At 44.0% G+C, this 26935-nt stretch overlaps 1 protein-coding gene across 1 annotated transcript; it reads right to left on the bottom strand.

Annotated features, from left to right (window-relative positions):
* Positions 1–107: 107 nt before the first annotated feature.
* Positions 108–26935, bottom strand: KNL1 (kinetochore scaffold 1). Its single transcript, XM_044295382.1, has 18 exons — positions 26807–26935; positions 22848–22892; positions 21307–21346; positions 19837–19896; positions 16712–16773; positions 16313–16365; positions 14525–14555; positions 13564–13598; positions 12800–12852; positions 6981–12398; positions 4509–4650; positions 2649–2716; positions 1733–1831; positions 781–896; positions 606–696; positions 397–513; positions 176–263; positions 108–121 (listed from the first exon to the last, which is right to left on the bottom strand). The coding sequence occupies exons 2-18, from the start codon at positions 22874–22876 to the stop codon at positions 108–110; spliced, it is 6516 nt and encodes a 2171-aa protein (XP_044151317.1). The 5' UTR covers positions 22877–22892; positions 26807–26935.

The raw sequence follows: 26935 nt of genomic DNA, 5'->3' as shown, positions 1-26935 counted from the left end.
GCACCAAGTTGAATAAAAGTATTTTTTCTGATTTTTTGCGCATTGTACAGAAAAGACAGACGCCTTTATAGTCATGCTACAGGCTGCAATAAGGTACTGCTGGCGGTTTAATTTACATTTTCTAGGTGACAATGTACAAACCAAAACATTCTGATATATATTAATGAAAACATACCAGTTTCTAGGCTAGAAATGCAGTCATCAAGTTCTCTCAGAAGCCCATCAGTCTCACTTAGTCTTGCTTGTAGTTGCTCACATTGTATCTGTTTCATAGAAAGCAAAAATTGAATGAAACCTCCAACTAGAAACAGTCCTTGGCCAAGTGCAGGTTTAACATGTGCTATGGAATTTGCATGAGCAGCAGAGACCGAGGCAGACTATGGCGAATGTTAGTACCTGCGCAGTGTGGAGCAGTTTACTGTATGTAGAAACCTTCTCCTCGTGGGCCAGAAGTTTGCTTTTCTTGGAATACAAGGACTTCATATTTTTCAGAGGCACTCCAAAGTACATCAACTAGATTACAGGAAAATAATTGTCATTTACGGTACAAGAATTTACAAAAATAATAAAAAATAAAAGACAATTCATCTGGCCCTCTGTTTTACCTCATTTTCTGAGCACATTCTCATTGCTTCCCAAAGCAAACTGTTCACTTGTGCTAAAGGCTTGTGCTGCAGCTCTGTGGACACCTTTAGTCTGGTAACAGAAATAACGTCCAAATTATCACACTTTGCCCTGACGTTCATGAATTCCTGGCACTTAACCTGTAAGAACACTTACTCCTCTATTGTCTGATACAAGGTGCGACTCTCCTCCTCATACACCGGCAGTGTCGGCTGATAGACATATTGATCTCGGAGGATTTTGGCTGCTGTTAGCTCTTCCGTCATGCCATGCTGTAGTGACGGTGGAAGAAAAATTATACATGTACCTACACTTTATGCAAGTTATACTTCAGACTCAAACATTGCCCATTTGCAAATAAAACAAGGCTGATGGATACACCAGCCACTTCCCCACCACTACCCCCTGATGACCACCATGTGTACACAGTCACAGAGGTTGTCATTACAATATGCTGACCTTAAAGGGGTAGTTTGGCCAATTATTATTATTACTTTAAGGCTCCACATGGTGTAAAATAAAAATTTCCTTCCAAGCATCACAGGACAAGTCAGTGTCCGAAGCCAAGTGGGGGCATTACCATTTATTTCAAGCAGTGAGCTGGAGCAAATGATTTTGCAATCAGTTGCCACCCCCGTTCCAAAGCTTCAAGGTCCCCCTGAGTCTAGGCAAAAAGGACTGCTTGATCCCAGAGAATCAGGGAACTCGTGATCGCGGGGGTCTCCAGCACTCAGACCCCCAGTGAGCTTTCACTTATATTCTCTCCAGTGTTTAGGGAATACGTGTTCTTTTAAGGAACACGCCTTCAAACGGAAATGCTCTCAAAAAGTAACACTGACATTAAAGCCTCATGCCGACGGCAATATGCGGGCACCCGCCGTGTGCACCCCGCGTCACAGATGTGGAACCATTCAAGTGAACCCGGAAGGTTGGTGCAGAACCACTACGGGGTGCTTCCATGGGTTTTCTGTCGTGCCTCCGCACCGCCAAAAAAAAAAAAAAAAAAAAAAATTGAATATATGTTCTAGTTTTTTGCAGCACAGACGGATCACAAACCCATTTAGGTTGAAGAACTGTATCTTTAAAATGCACTTGAGCGAAAACCCACCTTAGATGGAAGTTCACTGTATCTTGGCTTCTGGATAAGAATGCGGATTCTTAGCAGACCAAAAAATTCCTGTACCGTAATGGTGCCATCTTGAAATTTCTTAGGAAATAAAAGGGGAAAAAAAATTAAATAAAAAATATTTGGGACTACTACACTGCAATATAATAAGTGTTAAAAAAAAGACTGTCAGGAGAATGATGTATGTTTTACAACTGCACAGCCTCCAACTTACATTACATCTATTTCCAGATTCCATTTTACATAAGGCTGCTCTCACACTAACAGGGCCAGGCGTACATCCGCTTTTTATATTTCGGTGGCCCTGTGTGCCCAATCTGCAAATCACAGCAAGGTCCTAGTCTTGCCCATACTCTCTTTGAGAATAGCCCTTTATATAGATGGGAATGTACCATGATAAAGGCTCTAATAACCTAAGATGCCCGTATAGATTAGACTAATCCCCAAACCTAGTGCGTGAGGCTGGACCACTTAATGGTCAGTGCATGCTGGGCACCTGACTTGTTACAGATGGGAGATTTTGGGAAGAAGAAGAATTGGGCATGTTACATATGGATCACTGGTTCCCAAGCCATTGCCAGAGGATGTTGGCAGGGCTTATTTGCTTTTCTCCATTGGAATAAACATGAAGGCTCAAACGTCGGGCATCCAAGCAAGCATGTGACTAACAGGTCTATGTGCAACCTGAGTGCTGCCACACTGGCTTTTATTGGCTTATAGAAACACCATGAAAATCTGGCATTTTTAGGGTGGCGTTCACTAGGTTTTTACAGGCTTTTTTCCCTGTAGAGAAAGCCAGGAACTGGAAACTGTTGTAAAATACCACTACAATAAAACGCGCAGGGCATTTTCCTATTGTAATTTCCCACTGGCGGAGGGTAATGATAGATAATTATACCTGCCAGAGGCTTTGCTCACATCCGGCATCCCACGGTAGTTGAGAGTCCATCTGACTGTACTGTTGACCTACAATATAAAGATACATTAAGATTTCTACTTTTGCATGACTGAAGGTCAGATCCACTGCAGTCCATGGGCTGTCCAGATGGCTGTTTTTTTTAATGGGCAGTGAATAGCATAGGATCCCTATGGGTGGCATTTTATACACGGGGCCCATTATAGATGCTGGGGGTATATATATATATATATATATATATATATATACACATATACACACACAAAATAGATGTTGAAAACGGATTGATGCACACACAGATGAAAAACTGACAATATCCGCTTTCAACAGCCTTTTTCACAGTTATGTGAATGTACCCTTAATAAGTAACGTTCTAATGTATAATCCAATGTAGGGCAAAAACCCCAACTGGGCACTTGACTATTGCCAGATATTGCTAAACGGCAATCAGAATAAATGCCTGGGTCAATGGTCTATTAACTTTTAATATTCTATTTTCCCAAGAAAGGGATCCGGCCTCCATTATAAAACACCTTACTTAACCATCACACCATCAGGTGAGTTCCAGGGTGTTTGCTCTTACAGTAAAGAATCCCCTCTGTGATTATCAGAGGTCGCACTATATTTTTTCCAGAAGAGTAAAAACACTCCTCTTACCATTTTTGAGGAGTATTTTTACCCGAGGAGGAGTACTAAAGTTGCAGTCATACAGATAAATGATACATAGGCCTATACTTCTTCACATCTGCGTTGGAGGCTCCATTCAGGGCCTCTGTTTCAGAATCTGTCGAAAAGACGCACTGCATCCACCCATTTTCCTGAGTAAAGCAACTTTCTACAACAACTGCGCGGGAGCTAGCCCCTCCTCCTTACAGCAATTCGTCCGCCAGCTGCAGGACACTATCGCTCCGGCAGCCGGGCCAAACCAACCAATAACAAAGCTCCTTGCTGTACGGAGCGTTGTTACTGGTTATTCCAGGCAGCAGGCCCAAACCAACCAATAACAAAGCTCCTTGCTGTACGGAGCGTTGTTACTGGTTATTCCAGGCAGCCAGCCCAAACCAACCAATAACAAAGCTCCTTGCTGTACGGAGAGTTGTTACTGGCTATTCCAGGCAGCCAGCCCAAACCAACCAATAACAAAGCTCCTTGCTGTACGGAGCGTTGTTACTGGCTATTCCAGGCAGCCAGCCCAAACCAACCAATAACAAAGCTCCTTGCTGTACGGAGAGTTGTTACTGGCTATTCCAGGCAGCCAGCCCAAACCAACCAATAACAAAGCTCCTTGCTGTACGGAGCGTTGTTACTGGCTATTCCAGGCAGCCAGCCCAAACCAACCAATAACAAAGCTCCTTGCTGTACGGAGCGTTGTTACTGGTTTTTCCAGGCATTGGCAGCCAGCCCAAACCAACAACAAAGCTTCTTGCTGTACGGAGCGTTGTTACTGGTTATCACGCCGGCAGCCGACCCAAACCAACCAATAACAAAGCTCCTTGCTTTACGGAGTGTTGTTACTGTTTTTTCCAGGCTCCAGCAGCCGGCCCAAACCAACCAATAACAAAGCTCCTTGCTGTACGGAGCGTTGTTACTGGTTTTTCCAGGCACCGGCAGCAGGCCCTGCTCTGATGAGTGGCAGGAAAAAGTCTAAGGCGTATTGGAGCGCCTTAGACTTGGAGTAAAATGGCGTCTATTACGCTTGTACAGGCGTTATTGCGACCTCTTGTGACGATGGTGAAAGCTTCTTACATCTAGACACACAGGATGCCCTGGCCTAGGGTATACAACGATTACCATCATAGAAACAGAAAAAAGCAAGCCAAGCATAAAAAAAAAAACACGTACTGCTCAGCTCCACAGACATCCCATCGCCCCGTGAATCTTGAGAGCTGCTGCTGCTGCAAGTCTGCTCCATGGTTTTACTTGCATGATGAGCAGAATAATCCCTTCTGTATGACTTGTCAGGACATTTAAAAGCCGCTGAGGTCTGAAAAGATCAACACATGCATTACAATACAGGGAGACTTCAGCTGTACATCAAAACGGAACGCGAACTTAGGATCTGATGGGTGGGGATCCTACCACTGCGACCCCCGCTAATCACAAGAACTGGTGTCCCATATTCCCTGTTTGAGCAGAGCAGCAGCTGAGCATGTTGCTGCTCCATTCAAACTCACACAGATAGCCAAGTGCAGATCGTGGCTATCCTCTGCAGTCCCATAGACTTTGAATGGAGAGACCAGGCGCATGTTTAATCACAACTCTAGTCACACAGGGAGGGGCGTGTGACATGGTCAGACAGGTGTAACTTAAATGTCACAATTATTCAAGACCACTGACATATTTTAAGTCTGCTTTTTATGTATTATTTCGTTTTTTCAAAAGCACGCTATGTTCCAGCAGCACAAGAAGGAGAAATAGAAGTAATAAGGAGGCATGGACCTTGCACAAGCAAAGCCCACAGAGGGCTGAAAGCCTTCTACAGAGCGTCGCTGATGCGGTCACCTCATTCATTTTTTGCAGCAGACTGTGCTGTCTAAACTGAAATCCCTGTGAGGGATGAGTGATCACAGCAGCGATCCATTGTCCCCATATGGTGGATGAGATGGCTGCATGTAAAGCAGATGTCACCTACTCTGACACAGGCAATTATCGGGAATGAAAGGATCTAGAATTGCCTGCTGTGTCAGCCCATGTAAAGGTAATAGTGAAACTAGCTTGTAATTTAAAGTACTGTTTAAAGGGAAAATGTCACCATGGAAATGCAATGAAGGCTGCAGGCCGGACAGCATGTTATTGAGCAGGATGAGCTGAGCAGATTGATGTATTGAATCATTTCCTACAAAGGTATTTTTCCCATCTCAGACAATGGCGGCATATCACTAGGATAAGCTGCCATTGTATAAAGGTGCCCATCTCAAACGCTGGCCGGTAAAGTGAAAGAGGGCACACTGTGCATGCTAGGCTGCCCTCCATTTATTTCTATGGGGCCCCATAGAAGTGAATGTAAGTGGTGACTGTGAAAGCGTGGTGCGCTCCCATTCATTTCCGACGGGCCAATAGGAACGCTTGGTAGTGGCACTGCCGGCCACCACTTTGCCGGTCTTGTTTTCGGCTGCGTTTACGGGAACCTCACCTATCAGACAATGGGAAAATATCCTAGCGATATGCCTTCATTGTCTGAGATCGGAATAGCCATTTAAAGGGCTGTATTACACCGACAGATTTTCTGACGAATCATTGGTCAAATGGCCTATTACACACAGATCTTTTGTTATACACAGCAACTATTGGTCCCATTGGACAGATAATCTGTTGGTGTAATACAGCCCTAACTGGTAATTTATTCATTTAAATCTCTGCTCTGAGCCCAGAAGCCATGGGGACGGTCTTCTCAGTGACCGACAGCCTTCAAAGTGTAAGTGTGTATACAGAGACAGCTGTCAATCACCACATGGCTACTGGACTCAGAACCTGTCACCACAAAATACAGTTCAATCTGCAGGCAACATTTTATAGAGCAGAAGGAGCGGAGCAGATTGATATATAGTTTTGTTGAAAAAAGACTCAGTAGAACATGTCATTTACGGGACATCTCTATGTCTCTTTTCTATACTTAAGACAAACCCCGTGTACAGCTATCAGCGACTAACAGCTATCTCTGTATACACACAAAATATCATTAATAATACCTCCCCTGTGTATAGCTGAAGTCAGAAAAAGTGTAACACAATCTGCTCTAGAACATGCTGCTTGCAGATTAGATTGCAATTTGAGGTGACAGGTTCTCTTTAAATGAATAAACTACTGGTTAAGCTTCGTTCACACACGAGTGTTTCGATCTGTGATTCCCATCAGTGGTTGTTAACCAGGAGTGGAGCCTACACAGAGTTAAGAGATAAGGTAAAGATTTGCACCCATTTTTAACTCCCGATCACTGATGAAAATCACTAACCAAAACACTAGCATATGAAGTAGGGCTGTGATGGCTTACCTCCAGCACTCCAGCTGTAGTAAAACTACAACTCCCAAGATGCACACTTGGTTGGCTGTTCTCAGAACTCCATAGAAATGAATGGAGCATGCTGGGAGTTTTAGTTTTACCACAGCAGGAGGTACTAGCGTTTATACTGAATCCCTTCCTACAAAAAAATTAAATCAATCTGCTCAGCTCCTCTTGCTCTATACAATGCACTGTATTTCACGGTGACCGGTTCCTTTTAACTATGCAGGAATGGTAACAGCTCACTGTTTCAGAGGATCATTTTGACTAGGTTAAGAAAAGAAAATAGATGTTTAAAAAAAAACTGGACTTACCTGTGCATTATCTTTTTCTGAAATATCTTCATTTCTCCTAGATTTCTTTTCTATTTGGCTCACTAAATCATCCTCTGTATCAAGAGCCCTCTTCTTCGAGTTCTGCTGTAGCGCTTCATCCTGACATAAGTCCTCCCAAGCACCTTCAGGAACCTCATAGTGAAATATACTGCTGATCTCATGAACATCAGGAAGTATCTCTTCATCTATGCATGGACTATCATCAGCAACACTGAGAGCCCTAAGTAGTGCCTTAGAGCTTTGAACCTTTTGGGGTTGAGCCTGAGGAACAGAAGACAAAACTGGTTCCTGGTTTTTAATACTTGTGCTTGATGCCCTTTTGTTGGGAAGCTTGGGCTTAATCATTTTGACAGAGAATCTATTTGGTAAACTGTTTTCTCTTGAATGCTTTTCTTCAAAGAGTTCTGTGTTCTGCAACTCTGCATTCATCAAGAACTGTTCAGTTTCAGAACTTGAACACACAATCTGGGATGGTGCTTGCATTGGTTCAATGAGGCTGGAGACAGGAGCAGTGTGATGGGATGACATTTTTGACTTCTGTGTTAAACTCTTTATCTTTAACTGGATATCACCAATGCTTCTCCGCTTATTTTTAGGATTCTCTGATAGTTCAGATAAAGCCCCTGAACCTTCAACAGAAAAGGAGACCTCTTTAGGTAATCCAGGATTCAATTTTGATCTTTCAGGGTCCTTCTGAAGGTTATCCTCCAGGTTTTCATCGGTCTTCATCATACCTATAACTGAGGTTTGGTTGATAAAATCTGAATTAAAATCAGATATTTGATCTGTAACATGGACAGTTCCATCTTTATGTACAACTTGATTGCGGTTTTCTTGCGGCATGACATTTTCTTGGTCTAACAGGACATCCTTAGCCACAATTTCCTTTTCTGGAAAGTGGAAAGATACTCTTTTTCCTTTCAATTTTGCTTTCGTCACCTGCGTTTCTAGTTCGACTTCTGGGTCTTTGTGATTAACATCTTCAGGAAGAACATGCGTCGTCTGTTCCTTAGGTCTGACATGGTCTCTAGAATCTGAGGCAAGACTGGAGGAATCACAATTAAAGGTACGACTAACAGGTATGAGTTCACCAGTCATCTTTAGACTCTCACTTTTTCTCCCTAACAAATGGCTTTTGGCTCCATTCCCATAACTGGATTTATCATCCGGAACCATATTTTCTGTTAAACTTTCCTTTTTGTAATGAGAATCTAAATGGTCAGGAAAAATGTGATTCCTTTTCAGATCTATATCATTCAAGGTATCATTTCTAAAGGAGGTATGCTCCTTAGTTTTATGGTCACTAGTATCTAACATCAAACCTGTTCCTGCATTACCACAAGGACCAGCCTTCAGCACAGACACATCTTCTACTGGAACTGTATGGCTTTGTGTAAGCTCATTTTCCAAACCCTCGATTCCAGATTTTTCTAACAGTGACAAGGACCTTGCATAATTGTTCCTTCCACTTTTACTTTGCTGTTCTAAACACTCATTGAGATTATCACATTTTTGTTCCATTCCTATTAGTTTTCCACAAGCTTTTAAGCTGCCGACTACCTCAATGTCATCTTTGATTCCACCTACTCGAGTGCTGGGAATATGGGAGTTATGGTCTAAGAAATGGATTTCTACAGTGGCAGTGTGTGCCCTAGTAACATCCAAACTCTTTTCTTCATCTGGAAACACCGTCTCATAACCATTGTGAAGCAAGTCTTTAGTCCTTTGTGTCAACACGCTGTTTCCTTGTAAGTTCGTTAATTCCCTTTCTTTTCCATTTACCGATAATGTCATGGTTGTAGCTTTTGCATCATGTAAATCTTTACAGGAAATGGACTTGGAAATTAGAAGAGGTACGCTTTCAGCATGTGTCCTATCAGTTGATGCAGCTTGAGGTCTAGGTTTTTCCATTTCACCACACACATAGGTAGTTCCTTGGTCACACGAAGCCGTTCTTCTAGATACTTCAGAACACATCTGTACAGGATAAGGAGTATGAGAAGGATCTGAGGTCTTGTTTTCAATTGCCACTGTATGAGATTTTGTGATTTCCATATCACCTTGATTACACACAGTCTTATCAAAGCAAGACATATTTATTAGCTTTTCAGTAAGATTAACATTTGCATTGGTCTCCTCCATGTTACAGACTAGAAGTATTGTTTCATTACTGGCACCTAAACGCTTTGGGTGAGAAGACAGACTTTTCCTCTTAGGATCTTGAACACCTTTATTACTTAGTTTATTGGATATTTGATCAATAAAGACGGTGTTTGACTTAGTAATGTCCATGTCTTCATCATTTGAGCATATCATAGACTTAGCATCATCTGCCATATTAATTTCAGAATTTCTATTTGCTGTAATAACTTTTCTAGCCTTTGTGCATTCCAACATTTTGCTTTCAATTGCTGTAGTATGTGACCTGGTAATGTCCATATCATTCTGTTCAGATAAAAATACAGTCTTATCCTGTGTTTCAATAGACACAGGAGCATCTTTCTCCAATTGGGTCCCATTCTTCTTGTCAAATACAAGGTCATTAGCTTGATCTCTTTCCATATAGTCAAGATGATGGGTACTTGAGGAAGGGAGAACTTTAGTTGGAGAAACGGCAAGCTGGAGATCATTTAAGTTGTCAATGCAAACTGTATTTGACACTGTAATATCCATATCTTGATTAAACTGTGTTCGACTAAGGTCAAATTTCTCATCAAAACAATGCACTGAATGAGGCCTAGAAATGGCTTGGTGACGTGAAATACGACTCATATCTACTGATGGAGGACTAATTGTGCTGTGGTTTGGTGACCCACTCTTCAGATGAGCATTATCCATCTCAACAACCACCTTGTTTTCAATGGATACAGTATGTGCTCTGGTCATATCCATATCATCTTGATCACATAAATAAATGGTTTTATCCTTGCAGGATTCAAGGAACAATGGATTTCCTTTGTTCCAAGTGTGTGATTTTCCTGCAGCAACAAGCAGACCCGCATTGACGTTTGTCATCTCCATATCACCATCTTGGTGGACTGTTTCATTATGAAGTTGTTGCTTTGAAACCTTAAGTGTCGTGTCCACCTCATGCGAAATTGATTTTGTACCCGAAATATTCAAAGCAGAAGAAAATGTGACGTCCTTTACCAAAGTGGATCGATCATGTAATCCGATGGGATCCCTCTCGTCAATAATCATCGTATGGCTTTTTGTAAGTTCCATTTCATCTTCAAAAACTGTTTTATCTGCAGCAATGTTCTTTAATGTGGCTGGCACACACAGAAGGGATTTGTTGGATTTGGACGTACCACATAATGTATTTTTTATAGCAACGGTACTTGAATAAGTGATGTCCATATCACCTTGATCAGGCCTAAAGAAAATTGTATTATTCTGTAAAGTTGCACAGGCTTCCCTAGTAGACTCTTCAGATGATGTACTCTGAGCAGGGATCAGGCCACTGGCTGGTAACCCATATGAAGACTTTGTTCCAGCTTCTTGTTCATTTGCAATAGTGTAGCCATCTTGCTCTTTACATTTATGAATATTTATGCCTGGACATTTTGTTGAGACAGCTAAATTAAATCCTAGATCGTTGCTCTTCCTATTGTTCATATTATTTTTCAAGCTGTCAATAGAAACCATATGTGACCGAGTAATCTCCATGTCTTGCTGGTCACAAGTGAACAGTACCGTCTTATTGTCTTCACATTCACCTGATGGAGAGCTTTTTCTAAAGTTACCAGTTTCAACAATGTCATCAGAGACATGACTAGTAGCATTTAGAATGCTTTTCCTTTTAGTGCCCCCAGTCGCCTTGTTAAGTAATGATGTATTTTCCGTTCTTCTTGAATCAGAAAGCTCCATGTCCGTTTTTTCAGCCTGGCCGCTTACAGATGTGCCTCTTTGTTGAAACTCTGAGAAAACCATCTTTTTGCTACCTCGATTCAAAGCTTTTTGGTCAATACAAACTGTGTGGCTTTGTGTTAGCTCCATGTCATCACCATCAGTGGAGAACAGGATAGTTTTATCGCAAACGGAAGGTAGTTTTAAACCACTAAAATACGATTTATTGTCTTGCAAACGTTTACCATCGATGGCAATAGTGTGAGACTTGGTCAGTTCCATATCAGCTTGCTCATATGCAAACATGACTGTTTTCTCACTATTGACAGATTTTGTATTGTGGGTAGACATTTTCCCCAGAGGTTCAAGGTTAGAAATGCTGCTCAAAGTTTTGTTCTGTCCAACTTGCCTTGCTTGACTAAATGGATCTCCTTGTTTGTACTCCAGATCAGAAGCATAGGTTGCATCGTTTTCAGAACTGCTTTGGGCATGCTCAACGCTATTTAAAGATTTGTTTGGAATCGTCCCGGAACCCCTTTTCACTCCGACACAAGCAGTACCATTAATATCATTTGCTATCATATTACATACCATCGACTGAGACATGGCTTGAGGTTTCACCCGATCTATCGTTAAACCATCTATAGCAACTGTATGGCTTTTCGTAATATCCATGTCCTCACCCTGAGGAAGAATAGTGGTATGTTCCATGCCAAAGGCTCTCTCTTTCCTTTGACTAGATGTCACACTTTGATTCCTGTTTAACCAAACTGAATTGTTTTTGGTAAGTTCCATTTCATTTTCTTCAACAAAAATGATGGTTTTGTCTGAAGGTAAGAGAGTCTTATTTTGGTTTCTATGTAGCTGGACCTCATGAGCAGGGATGTCTTGTCTTATGCGAGTGGTATGGCTACAGGTAATATCCATGTCATCTTCCATAAACACAGTTTGGTCATTACAAGGGGGTCTGTTTAAATTAGTGTTCAGGGCAGAACTATTTACTAGAGAGCTCTTAGGTTGACTATTCCCATAGTGGTCAGTGGCAATCAAACGGGTTGGGATTTCTTTGTTAAACGCTGGGAAGAAAGAATCTATGTTGGTCGTGTGGCATTTCGTTAGGTCCAGGCCGTGATCTTGCTCTCTGAACATTTGTGTAACGTTTCCTGTATTGTCCTGAGAGGGGAGATGGATGGGAACAAATGGAAAGATATTCTCTTTGTCTGCATCATCTAAACAGTTTGTTGCTTTTGATTTCCCACTTCCCAAACTTGACAAGAAGTCACTGAACTTTATTTTGTTCTCCATGGAAGAATCTCTCTGAAAGCCAGAATGTTTTTCAACCCCAAATGACAACTGAAAGTCTTGGTTTTTCTCCACTTCCTCACTGGTATGGGATTTTAAACTGGCCAGAAACTGACTGGTATCAATTTTCAGAGTTTTCTCCTCGATCAGTCCATGAATGGCTACTGTGTTGCTTGCCGTCATATCCATATCATTGTCCGAAGAGAAGAAAATTGTTCTGTCTTTAACACCGTTCATGTAATTCCACTGTGAAAGAACACAGTGACAGGTTAAAAATGGTTATCCCGTACAGAAGACACTTTACAAATACATAATATATCTCTTAGGATACGGGGGTGTATGCCATCTGGTCCTGGTGATTTGTCTATTGAAATCTTTTTAAGACGCCGCTGTACTTCTTCCTGGTTCCCAGTTTATTTTCTTTGGTGAATACGGTGCAAAAAAGGATTTTCCTAGTCTTTAGAACTGATTACCTATCCTCTAGATAGGTCATCAGTATCTAATCTATGAGGGTCCAACACCATTGGATCCCCACTAATCAGCTGTTTGAGAAGGTATCAGCACTCCTTTGAGAACCGCGGCCTTCTCCGTGCTCACTAAGCACAGTGCCGTGTTTGGTATCGCACTTTAGAAAGCAGTACACTTACATCCACATTGTGACCTGGAGCATGAATAGGTCCATGAAGCAGTGTGTCCATTCCTGTAAAATGTTTGATTAAAAAAAAAAAAAAAAAAAAAAAAGTCAGTAAACTGACAATTAAAATTATACTCTGCGAATTAAAGAAAATTACAAGATTACATTTCCACATAGTGGTGGCCGTATGCAGTCAGTGTGGTTTTCAGGTACATTAATAAATTTTGCAGGTAAAACAGTTTTACCCCACAAACCATGTGGCTATTAACACCAACTGTTAACGGCCACCTGGTCTTGTTGATAAAACTGCTGTTTTAACTGTAAAATCGTGCGACCATTAAAGGCACGTTCTTATCAACAGGACAGACCATAAATGCCCATACATGTAGGGCCCACCTCTGAGACCCACATCTATCCCCGGAATTGGAAACGCCAAACTTGCTTGGCGGTGCAGCTGATGTGGATGGAGTGGTGGCCATACATGCACGGCTCGTTCAGCTGTACTTTGAACATCTATAGAAGTTAAAAGAGAGAACCATATGTCTGGCCAGCTTTCCAGTAACAGAAGCTGCAGCACCAAGGAGAGAACTAGGGGGTGCGGACCACCATTCTGGAGATAGGTACCAGAGGCTATCAGGCATTTATGGCTTATCCTGTGAGTTATTCATAAAGGTCTCATGAGAATCCACCTTTACTGTGCCATTTGAAAACCATGTCAAAGGCATGTGGATGTAGTTTTCCGCTAAGTGGAACCATACCCCGAAGAGACTTGTTTACCTGCAATCTCACAGTTATCAGCTGTTCCTTTATGGCTGCCAAATAAAGAGGACAGAAAATAATTCGACAGGGAAAAACATACTGTAAGGCATTTAGACAAAATATATATATATTTGTCGCCACGGATAAACTTGGTAAAGGTAAATTTCAAAGAGCTTTTCTTTTTTTTAACATACTAACAGTTTATAAGGCCGAAAAAAAAAAGACATCTGTCCATCTAGTTCGGCCTGTTTTGGAAATGTCAAGGTCTGAAAAATATTTTTTCTGCACTTTCATTGACCAAAATATGGTTATTAAATAAATATATGCAAAGCTAATGTAAAAAAAAGCAAGACAACCACTATATTTGTGCTTAGATTTCAGTATTCATGCCCCCTTGCAATGGGAAGCAGTGCATCCTTTTGCCCACATAGATTACAACATGACTATCCGGCTCAGGGTACTTTCACACTAGCGTTTTTGTTTTCCAGTATAGAGTTCCATCAGAGGGGCTCAATAACTGAAAAAACTGATCAGTTTTATCCTAACGCATTCTCAATGGAGAGCATTTCGTTCAGGATCCATCAGTTCAGTCCCTCTTATGGCTTTTGGACGGAGAAAATACCGCAGCATGCTGCAGTTTTCTCTCCGGCCAAAAATACTGATCACTTGCCAGAATGCCGGATCCGGCATTAATTTACATTGAAGTGCATTAGTGCCGCATCCGGCATTAAGTGTTCTGGCAAGAGTGATCCGGCCTGCCGGAATCCTCTGCGCAAGTGTTAAAGTACCCTCAGATGTTGAGACTTGAATTTTTCAGAAAGTAAGTAGAGTCTACAATAAGGACTACCAGGGCATAGCATGGAACCGTAACATACCTCCACTGTTACAGCCGACTTAGTAATAAGTGCAGCTGTAACCCCTGCCAGACATCTCCAATTACTAGCTAAATTATAATTGATAATTATACAACCATACTTACATACTATTGCATGAATCGCCAGCCCCAAAACCTGTTATAAAAGCATCCAAAGTCAGAATATCAAACACAACCACACACTTTGTAGAACCATGCAAATATCTGAGATAGATTTTACACCAAAGATTTGCACAACATACATAAAACATTTTACAATAGGCAAAAAGAAAACTAAGTACAGCTGACTTCTTTAAAACCAGCTATAGTACCACAAGGTACCGTATTTTTCGCTTTATAAGATGCACCCGATGATAAGACGCACCACAGATTTTAGAGGAGGAAAATAAGAAAAAAATATTTTTAAATCAGACCTCATATCAGAGCGGACCCCCATAAATATCAGGACATCATATCAGACCTCCATGTCAGAGCCCCATCAGACCTCCGATCAGGACTTTATTTCTAACCCCTTCAGACCTTTATTTAGGACCCCCAGCCTCATCAGACCTCAGATCAGCCCTTAATGTCATACACCCTTCTGAACTTATATCAGCCCTTTTTTCATGACCCCAATCAGACCTCAGATCAGCCATTAATGATATACCCCCATCAGACCTCAGATCAGAATAAAATAAACTCCTCTTAAGGGTCCATTCACACGTCCGTTGTTTGTTTCCTGATCTGTTCCGTTTTTTGCTGAACAGATCTGGACCAGATCTGGACCCATTCATTTTCAATGGGTCCTGAAAAAAAACGGACAGCACAATATCAGATTTTTTTTCAGGACCCATTGAAAATGAATGGGTCCAGATCTGGTCCAGATCTGTTCAGCAAAAAACGGAACAGATCAGGAAAGAAACAACGGACGTGTGAATGGACCCTAACTCTCCTGTACCGCGGCTCCTCTTCCTCTCCGGCAGTAGTCGCACTCCCCTGTCACTGACAGCCTGCAGCGCCAGGTCAAAGTGCGTGCACTACATCCCGACGCTGTACTGGGTCAGGACAGTGCAACGCTGGCCCCATCAAAGAAGAGCAAGGAGAGTTAGTACCGGAAGCGCTTCCAGCTCCTCTTCCCCGCTCGCGGACCTAATGGAAGCGCTCACTAGTATTCGCTTTATAAGACGCTTGGGGGAAAAAGTGTGTCAAAACGAAAAATACGGTAGGTAATAAGAGTGGCGAAAATCTGCCATCTAAACTTTTTCTTAAAGCCACCTAAGTGAAGCTGCTCAAGAACTTCCTGGTCAGAGTGTGAGAATATCATCACAAATTCAGCAGATTACAGTCCTCTCTTGGGTTACTTAAGACACTGAAGGTCTCTGAACTAAAAGGAGAGTTAAAGGGGTTGTCCCACCAAAAATATTCTACAGTTTTCAAACCAGCACCTGGATCTGAATTCTTTTGTAATTGCATGCAATTAAAGATTTTGTATAGCCACCGAGTTATTCGATAAAATGTATCTGTACAGCGCCACCTGCTGTTTTTTTTATTTTATTTCTTTGACCTACTCACTGAGATGGCCGCACATGCTCAGTTTCATCCTTCAACTGCTTCCCGAGCTGTGATAGGGGGAGCTGAGACACGCCCTCTGAGCTGTGATAGGGAGAACATGGACACGCCCCCTGAGCTGCAGCAGAAAAGACACTCCCCTTGAGCTGCCAGCTTGATATAAATCTAGCAGAGCAATGAATGGGGAGATCTCTGGATCCATGTGAGGTACAGGGCTGGTTCTAGCTTTGTTAGGAAGAGGTTGTGACGTACTATATGATGTCTGATTTTCATTTTTTACATTAGTCATGGGATAATCCCTTTCTAAACCAATAGTTTCCTCTACAGACTGTGTTCATAGGTTACCTTCATTTTCTTTATCAGCTGATCCAGCAATCTGTAGTTCTGGTGTGAAAACTCTGAAGACGACAAGATAAGTAATGGATAACTTTAGTATTTTATTTTTATTTTTTTTTAATTAGTCTACTTTCACACTCTCGTTTTGGTTTCAATTTGAGAGATCCGTTCAGGGCTCTCACAATCGGTCCAAAACGGATCAGTTTTGCTCTAATGCATTCTGAATGGAAAAGGATCCGCTCAGAATGCATCAGTTTGCCTCTGATCAGTCTCCATTCCGCTCTGGAGGCGGACACCAAAACACTGCCTGCAGCGCTTTGCTGTCCGCTTGACGAAATATATATGGATTAAATTAGAAAGACTAACAAAACAAATTACAGAAAGCATCAACCACCATTGTCGGGTTACCTTATAGTCTCAGCAAAACTCACACGGCGAGAGCTTTTCCGTCGCTTTTCAAGTACAGGTTCCTATGAGTGAAAACCATAAGGCAGATTTATGAATGTAGTCAGCACACAAACAGACCCGGGCTGTGGAGTCAGGGTCAAAGCTAGTTTTGGGTGCAGTCTGTAGAAATTTACCAGCTGCAGCTTAAAAAAAAATAGCCATTAATATTGTGCAAATAATTTATTATCTTTCATATAAGTTCAGAAATGTTAATCAAATATATTTTATTGACAACATATATAAGAATACAAGAGAGAAGAACTGATTAGCTAGCACCACTACAACCCCCTGCTTATCACTGATTATAGTATAAGGACAGGATAGAACACAAAAGAGGTGATCGATAATCAGTTCTCACATCCCCTGTGTTCTCTCCTTATACTATAAGCAGTGATGAACAGAGTGTTCTAGTGGTAGATATTCAGTTCTCACTTCTCCTGTGTTCTCTCCTGTCCTCTCCTATATACCAGGAATGCCCAACCTGCAACCCTCCAGATGTTGCAAAGCTACAACTACCAGCATGCCTGAACATCCTACAGCTATTAGTCTACAACATGGAATTGTGGGAGTTGCTGGAGGGTCGCAGGTTGAGTATCCCTGCTATAAACAGTAATTAGCAGGGGGTTCTAGTGGTGATAGACAATCAGTTCTCACCTCTGCCTTGTTCTCTCCTTACACTATAAATAGTGACAAGCAGGGTGTTCTAGTGGCGATAGATAATCAGTTCTCCCCTCTCCTGTCCTTCTACTATAAGCAGTGATATGCAGGGTGTTTAGTGATTATAGATAATCAGTCCTCACCTCTCCTGTTGCTTACACTAAGCATCTTCATGCTGCTACAAGGCCTCTAATTACAATGCCTGACACTCTGCTGCACATGCTCAGTAGTGAAGACCACAGGAGGAAGTTCACTACTGGGCATACCTTCAGTCATCTCAGAACTGCTAGTTGGAGCAGGAAAGCAGCATTAAAAGGGTTGTCCAGGAATAAGTAACTTTTCACCTGAGCCCACAGCCTGCCTCTGGTATGGAAAGAATCATACTTAGGGTGGGTTCACCCTATGTTAACATGCATGGTTTTCTTTTTTTTTTGTTTGTTTTTTTACAATGTAACTCTATGGTAAACGCATGCCAATTTAGACAATTCCAGAAAACGTATTCCAATAAATATGGTTTATGTTTTATCCAAGTAGCCTTATTACTTACATGATAGTAAGAAAAAGCCTGATGTTACCACTTTACTACTGGAAATGTGTTATTACTAAGGCTACTTTCACACTTGCGTTCAGAGCGGATCCGTCTGCATTATATTGTTAAAAAATTTCTAAGTGTGAAAGTAGCCTCAGACGGATCCGTCCAGACATTACATTGAAAGTCAATGGGGGACGGATCAGTTTGAAAATTGAGCCATAGTGTGTCTCATTCAAACGGATCCGTCCCCATTGACTTACATTGTAAGTCTGGACGGATCCGCCTGCCTCCGCACGGCCAGGCGGACACCCGAACGCTGTCCGCCTGCTGAGCGGAGCGGAGGCTGAACGCCGCCAGACTCATGCATTCTGAGCGGATCCACGTCCACTCAGAATGCATTAGGGCTGGACGAATGCGTTCGGGGCCGCTTGTGAGAGCCTTCAAACGGAACTCGCAAGCGGACACACGAACGCTAGTGTGAAAGTAGCCTAAATTATTGCCCATTTATGAAGGATTCAGAGTGTGAGGAGTCAGAGTCAGGACTTTATAGCCCTGGAATAGAGGACACAAGTCTTCTCTAATTCCTTAGGGTACTATCACACTAGCATTAAAGTATTCCGGTATTGAGTTCCGTCCTAGGGGCTGAATACTGGAAAAAAAACGCATCAGTTTTATCCTAATGCATTCTGAATCCGGATGTCTTCAGTTCAGTCCCTCTTACGGTATTTAGCCAGAGAAAATACCGCAGCACGCTGCAGCATTTTCTCCGGCCAAAATTCCGGAACACTTGCCGAATTCACCATTAATTTCCATTGAAATTTAAAAATGCCGGATCCAGTACCAAGTGTTCATGAAATTGCCGCACTGACGGATCCGGCTTTCCGGTCTGCGCATGCGCAGACCTCTAAAAATGTGAAAAAAGACTGATCCGGTATTTCAATGCATTTGTCAGACGGCTCTGGAAACAAATGATATCCGTTTGCATACGGATTTCTGGATCCGGCAGGCAGTTAAGTTGGGCCGGATTCTTCTAACGCTGGTGTGAAAGAAGTGTACCCTTACAGAAAGCAGAAATGGGGGTTGGGGTTCATTTACACAGACGTTATATGCAGTAAAGACATTAAAAGCACTTAAATAAAATTACCCATAAAATAACAATTCTGGATAAACTTTCAGAATTGTTCAGTTCCTCCGACTCCACCTAGAAAGTTATGAATAAACCGACTACTGGGTGTTACCAGTTCCTTCTTCTAAGGGGCTTGTCAGTCAGCCCTAACTGAACAGGGTCAGAAAACATCGGGACACACCCTCAATTGTTAACATTGTAAGGCCTCATGCACACGACTGTTTTGGTCCGCATCCGAGCCGCAAATTGCGGAACACACATGGACGCCATCCTTGTTTTGCGGATCAGCAATTTGGCAATTTGCAGACTGCAAAAAAAAAAAAAAAACACAACGGTCGTGTGCATGAGGCCTTAGAGCAATGTAGAGAAATTATCTTCTGGTATTGTCATTTTACAGGGAATACAATTATTACAAAAACAGACCTGTCAGGAGTGATGAGAGGCCCTTCTTTAAGGGCTCATGCACACGACGGCCCGTGCTGCAGACTGCAATTTGCATGGGCACCGACCATGTGCCCACCGTCTGCTGACATGGAAACATTTTGGTATAGAAAACACAGAAGCAGTACAGAGCACTTCCGTTGGCATCCGATTCATGACTCTGTTCCACACCGTATCTTCCAGATTGCGGAACCATTCAAGTCGTGGGTTTGGGCACGAGCACTGCTACGGTCGTGTGCATGAGGCCAAAGACACTAATCAAAAAGCCTGTGGAAAGCAAGAAATTAGAGCAGCGATCACCTTATTGGGCTGACCAGTCAAAAAACTAACCTGACAAAGCTCATTTCCGCATCCAAGATCTTTCAGAGGACTACGTGGCACTTTTAAAATCTGAAACACGAAAGCCCCACATCAGCAGATGAACACGGCGCTGTATCACACAACAGTAACTTATTTTGGTGTTAGACACATTAAGAGTCCTTGATTAAAGCCGATGCAAAACCATCGATGACCCCAGCTTCTTACCAACCAAGACTCTTAGACCAGACGAGCGACTTCGATGTGAGGAACCCGCTGAGCGTGGCAGTGGGATTTCCTGTTCTGACCTCCGCTCCTCTGTTTTTACGGCTCGGGTGCAGACCCATTCACTTCAATGGGGCCGCAAAAGATGCAGACAGCACTCTGTGTGCTGTCCGCATCCGTTGCTCCGTTCCGTGGTCCACAAAAAAATATAACCTGTCCTATTCTTGTCCGTTTTGCAGACAAGATTAGGCAGTTATATCAATGGCTGTTAGCGGACCGCAAAACACACAACAGCCGTGTGCATGACGCCTTTCTCTGCAAGACCAGGAATTTACCGAATATCAGTTTTGCGGTCGGGTGGACCTGAAAAATACGGATACAGTCTGCGTGCATTCTACAATTTTCGCAGGTCCTACTGTAAAATAAGCCCATTTTGTGGACAATAGGACAGGTTCTATCATTTGTGGCCCAGCCAAATTGATGTGGTCACACGGGTGACATCCATGTGCTGTTCATTTTTTTGCGGACCTATAGAAATGAATGGCTCCATGTGCAATCAGCAAAAAAACGTGGATTGGACACCAAAAATGCAGTAGTGTGCATGAGGCCCAACACTGACAGCATTAAGTCAGTGTAATTCAATAGATTGCAGCATTATAAATCATTACAATGCTTTGTGATCTTGTCAGAGGAGAGAAGGTCAGAACGGGAACGCACACTGACACACGACGCAAGTTTCTCTCATTGAACTTGCTTTTCTGTCTGGCCTTATAGGCTCACATACATACAATCCACACCGGCACAGATTTACTAATCCTATAGACGGTGTAAGCTTAGACCGGCCGTCTAGACCTGCCCCAGATTTATCACAGGGGCTTAGGCTGGATGATATATGTGGTGCAGGGATAGACGCTCTTCTCCGACTCTATAACTTACCTCGAGACAGATAACTTTACCAGAACTGCGCCAAAATGTGGGCACTAAATGGTTCATCTTGGGCTAACCCCTTTCCATTAATGCATGCCCTATTTATGAGCATGTCAGGAAAAAAGTGCAGATGCACCCAATTAATCCACTTTGTATAACTTTTTTGAAATTTCCGTAATTTTTATTTATTTTTTTATAAATGTTGCTGTGGCTTATGCAGCTGCAGAATGCCATTCCGTGCTAAATCCACAGGAGCGGGACTCCATTAGCTCAGCTCAAATGTGAACAGAGCCAAAAGGAGAGTAGCCAGCTAGAAGTTCTTGAGGGATGCAAACAACTGAAGAAACATACCGAAGAAAGTCTCCTATGATGGCCTCTCTCAGTCAGCTCACTGGAAGACAAAAAGTGGCAGCGATCAGTTAAAGGGGTTGTCTGGTTTAGAAAAGCAGTTTTCAAATAATGTAATCGGGAACTGTAAGATAATAGGACAAGGCTCCCATCTGAGCCCTGACATTTCCCTGGTGATCAGGCGGCAGGGTAATTGAACACTTGCTGCAATACATCCCAAAAATGACAACTGATCACTGGGACCCTCAGCTTCAGGACACCCCGTCACTACCTTATCAGAGGATCCATGTACATTTTATTTAAGGGGTTGAACAACGTTCCCATTTCTATGACAGGGATGGAATAAAGCGGAATTCCAAAAAAGGACGGTGCTCCTCTTTTTCTGTAACTCGCAGAGCGGCGCATGGAGCTACAAGAGCGGCGCATGGAGCTACAAGAGCGGCGCATGGAGCTACAAGAGCGGCGCATGGAGCTACAAGAGCGGCGCATGGAGCTACAAGAGCGGCGCATGGAGCTACAAGAGCGGCGCATGGAGCTACAAGAGCGGCGCATGGAGCTACAAGAGCGGCGCATGGAGCTACAAGAGCGGCGCATGGAGCTACAAGAGCGGCGCATGGAGCTACAAGAGCGGCGCATGGAGCTACAAGAGCGGCGCATGGAGCTACAAGAGCGGCGCATGGAGCTACAAGAGCGGCGCATGGAGCTACAAGAGCGGCGCATGGAGCTACAAGAGCGGCGCATGGAGCTACAAGAGCGGCGCATGGAGCTACAAGAGCGGCGCATGGAGCTACAAGAGCGGCGCATGGAGCTACAAGAGCGGCGCATGGAGCTACAAGAGCGGCGCATGGAGCTACAAGAGCGGCGCATGGAGCTACAAGAGCGGCGCATGGAGCTACAAGAGCGGCGCATGGAGCTACAAGAGCGGCGCATGGAGCTACAAGAGCGGCGCATGGAGCTACAAGAGCAGCGGCGCATGGAGCTACAAGAGCGGCGCATGGAGCTACAAGAGCGGCGCATGGAGCTACAAGAGCGGCAGGCTATGCTGTATCCAGAACTCGGAAGATACAGAAAGTGTAGCTCCCCATGCACTGCCATGGGAGTTGTGGGAACAGAAGAGCGCTGGCCATTTAGCCATTTCCGTAAATCCTGCCACCGCGGCAGGCGTGTAGTCCAATCGCACCATTGAAATTGAGAGATGAAACAACCCCTTTAAGCTATGATTTTATCTTTGGATATACAAGATTTTATGTTAAATTTTACATAATATTTTTCCGGTAAAGATCCCAAATAAAATAAATACACAGAATTGGTATTGCTGCATCCAAAAATGTCCACATTAATATTAAGCCCTCACTCGAAAAAGCTGTTGTACGGACACCAGATATTCTAGGTCAGGGACCCGCAACCAGCTCTTCAAAAACTACAGCTCCCAGAATCCTCCTTTCACTTCTATGGGAGTTACAAGAATAGCCGAGTAAATGTACACACTGGGAGTTGTAGTTGGCAGCAGCTGGAGTGCTGAGGTTGCGGATCTAGATCCTCACCTGTTCTGCGAGGCCGACTTGCCGTCCATTTTGTCGTTCCCTCTCCTGCACAAAAGGAATATATTCCAGTTAGAATTGTCTAAAAGAAACCACTCGACTTAGTCCCCCTGCCAGGTCCACCGTGTGATAGGAGGGGTCCGGACATCTGTGATGGAAACATCTGGTACGCTTTTATCCAAAATTCAACTTTAACTCATCATCCCAAACATCAACCTTCACAAACCAATCCTGTATGAGGTTTCAGAAAACGGTCCCCCGAAATCCCTTATGTATGTTAATCCGTGGAGGTAAAGCGGCTGCCTTGGGGGAGGGACCTAATATACTAAACACCACATTTTCATGCAGCCGCCACTAGTGGGAGCTAAGTGCAAAGAGATTGCAGCGTCCACTGCTGACACTGGTAACTATCAACTCCTTGGCAGTGAGCTCCCTCTAGTGGCGGCAGCAGGCAGACAGTTTTGTATGGTGGAGGATGAGATAGCTCTGTACTTATGGCTGTTGTCTGGTGTGAACACTGAGAAACGTGCGCCATAGTCACAAAGCACCTGCCACACTTTTTCCAACAGAGAAGTCTGAGGTTTAGGGCAACTTTTAAATTAAAATTTCTTCCACTTTATAAAATAAAAACAGTACATTTGTCAGAAATCTGTGTGTTGCGCTTTGTCCAGCAGGGTTTGACTGGGGCAAGTGGGCCCCTACTAAGTGCTGCTATGGGTCCCTGTGTCGCCTCTAGTTACTCCCATTTGGGAGATTTATTGCACAAGCAGAAATGCCCCCGTCTCCAGTGCGGTGGTCCCTGATAACCTGGATAACTAGGTGGCAGCGCATGCGCAGCTCTCTCCATTCACTTCTATGGGGTTTGCAGAGAACGCCTACTCAGCCATTATCTGAACCCCACAGAACGGAATGGAGACAACAGCGCATGCACAGCCACCTGGTCATCCAGAGCAGCCATGAGACGGGGTCTGGGATAGGAGCGGCCGTGGCTATCCAACATTTACATGCAAGAAACAACGTTACAACAGCAGCTCCAGACTGTGATGAAGGGGTCAGGCGCGTAACACCATGTAAATGCAAACAAGGACTACAAGTAGCAGCACACCGCCAGGGGCCAGGACGCGCCCAAACACTGGAAACTCAGATTATACTGCACTGCATTACTGCTACACCTACTATATGAAAACTGAATGCTCTTTGCGCCCATTTTTTTAATTACAGTTGTGTCAGGCCCATCCCCCGAGCCCAATCAGATTGTGCAGACGGGACAGACACTACAGGCTCATGCACACAAACTCATTTTCTGTCTGTTTCCGTTCCGTTTTTTATTGAGCCATTCACTTGAATGGGTCTGCAAAAAAACGGAAATGACCGTGTGCATTCCGTATGTCCAAAACATACATGTCCTATTCTTGTCCGTTTTGGAGACAAGGAGAGGTATTGTTACCACGGATCCGTGTTTTGCAAACTGAAAAATATATACGTTGTGCGCATGAGCCCTAAGGCTACATTCACACCGCAGTGAAAAGCGTACGTGTGGTGGCGTTTTTAATGGCTGTCACACGATCGTTTTTAAGGCGCAACGGCGGTCTATGGGGTTAATCACACGGCTGTTTGACGTCCAGTGAATAATGGCGGTAAAAATACTGGGGCGTGTCCTGTTTCAACCAAAAAAAAATAAACTGTTACAACCAAAACATCTTGCCATTTTAATGACTTTTTTCACTAACTTTCACATCTGCGTTTTTTGCTGTCCGGTTTTGAGATCCGGCGTTCTAAATACTACAACCGGATGATCCATTCAGAATGGATCTGGCTGTATTAGGCTACTTTTACACTTGCGCCAGAGTGATCCGGCAAGCAGTTCCGTCGCCAGAACTGCCTGCCGGTCACGGCAAAACGTATGCCAACCGATGGCATTTATAGGACGGATCTGGATCCTGATCAGTCTGAAAAATGCATTGAAATGCCGGATCCGTCTTTCCAGTGTCATCTGGCACTTTTTTTTTTAACCTTTTTTCTGGTCTGCGCATGCGCAGACCGGAAGGACAGATCCGGCACTAATACATTCCTATGGAAAAAAATGCCGGATCAGGCATTCAGGCAAGTCTCCAGTTTTTTGGGCCGGAGATAAAACCGTAGCATGCTGTGGTTTAATCTTTTGCCTGATCAGACATGCTCTCCATTCAGAATGCATGGGGATAAAACTGATCAGTTCTTTTCCGGCATTGAGCCCCTAGGACGGAACTCCGTACCGGAAAAGAAAAAACGCTAATGTGAAAGTAGCCTTATATTGAAAATGCAGCACTAAAACCATGGTTAGGGTACTCTCACACTAGCGTTATTCTTTTCCGGCGCCGAGTTCCGTCAAAAGGGATCTATGCCGTAAAAGAACTGTTCAGGCGTATCCCCCTGCATTCTGAATGGAGAGTAATCCGTACAGTTTGCATCAGCATGCCTTCCGCTCAGTCACTGTCAGGCGTTTTGGCCGGACATAATCCCGCAGCATGCTGAGGTATTATGTCCGTCCAAAATGCCGGATCCGGCATTAATTCCCATTGACTTGCATTAGGGCCGGATCCGGCATTAATTCCCATTGACTTGCATTAGGGCCGGATCCGGCATTAATTCCCATTGACTTGCATTAGGGCCGGATCCGGCATTAATTCCCATTGACTTGCATTAGGGCCGGGTCCGGCATTAATTCCCATTGACTTGCATTAGGGCCGGATCCGGCATTAATTCCCATTGACTTGCATTAGGGCCGGGTCCGGCATTAATTCCCATTGACTTGCATTAGGGCCGGGTCCGGCATTAATTCCCATTGACTTGCATTAGGGCCGGGTCCGGCATTGCAAAATAACTGAAGGACTGATCCGTCCTTGCGCAGACCGGAAAACTGTGGAAAAGACTGCAAGACGGAACCGTCCATCCGCATGACAAGCGGAGAGACTGATCCGTTCTTGCAATGCATTCGTAGACGGATCCGCCTACAAATGCTGTCAGTTGTCACGCTGTCCGGTGGATCCGGCTGGCAGCTCTGACGACGGAACAGCCTGCCAGATCACACGCTAGTGCGAAAATACCCTAAGACAATGGGTGCCAGATATGTTTTTTTTTGTCTTAAAAAAAAACGGATATGGCGCCATCGACTTGGGTTTTGGTGCCGGATACGGCTTCTTCAGTTTTCCACGCCGCACACACAATCGCTGCTTGCCGTGGTTACGTGTCCGGCATGAGAACGCAACAAACTGGAACGGAACGCATTCTATTCTGGTGGGCACTCCATTCCGATCGAAGCGTTGTGTTGCGGTTTTCAGAACCTGTGGCGTATCTCAATACCGGACAGCAGCCTCCTGCACACATCGGAGGCGGACAATGCGGGCACACGCGGGTGGCTGTGCGAGTGCCCCTATAAGATGGCCGGGGGGCACAATCTAAATGGGGGAAGTCACCCTCTAAATACATAATGCAAAAAAACACAAAGACCTGCACTTCCAAAAAATGGGAGACAGGGGTCCAGGTGCACAGAGGCATGGCCGCAGATGGGAAGAGGCCCCCTCTAAATCCATCTATGACAGGACAACATATACTGTGTACAGGCTGGTGACTGTCCACACAGGAGGCTCTGCGGTACCGCACACACTGCAGTCTATACGTGTGCACACAGGCCCGGTACCGCATACACTGCAGTCATTAGCCGCCTGACGGACTCTATACGTGTGTGCACACAGGCCCGGTACCGCACACACTGCAGTCATTAGCCGCCTCAAGCAGTCTATACGTGTGTGCACACAGGCCCGGTACCGCACACACTGCAGTCATTAGCCGCCTCACGCAGTCTATACGTGTGTGCACACAGGCCCGGTACCGCACACACTGCAGTCATTAGCCGCCTCACGTCACCGCAGTCTATACGTGTGTGCACACAGGCCGCGGTCGCTGCTCAGCTCTGTTCCTACCTTTCAGAATAACTGATAAATGACGCTCCGGTAGCGGGCCGGTCAGCGCGGCCGCGTCTTCCCCTCCGGTACCGGGCTTCAGAGCTGTACGAAACGGTCAAACGGGAGGTGCAGCGCCGCTGCCTCCAT

The sequence above is a fragment of the Bufo gargarizans genome, chromosome 5 (genome assembly GCF_014858855.1).
Source record: "Bufo gargarizans isolate SCDJY-AF-19 chromosome 5, ASM1485885v1, whole genome shotgun sequence".
Taxonomy (NCBI): domain Eukaryota; kingdom Metazoa; phylum Chordata; class Amphibia; order Anura; family Bufonidae; genus Bufo; species Bufo gargarizans.
This window is presented reverse-complemented; position numbering and strand designations above follow the sequence as displayed.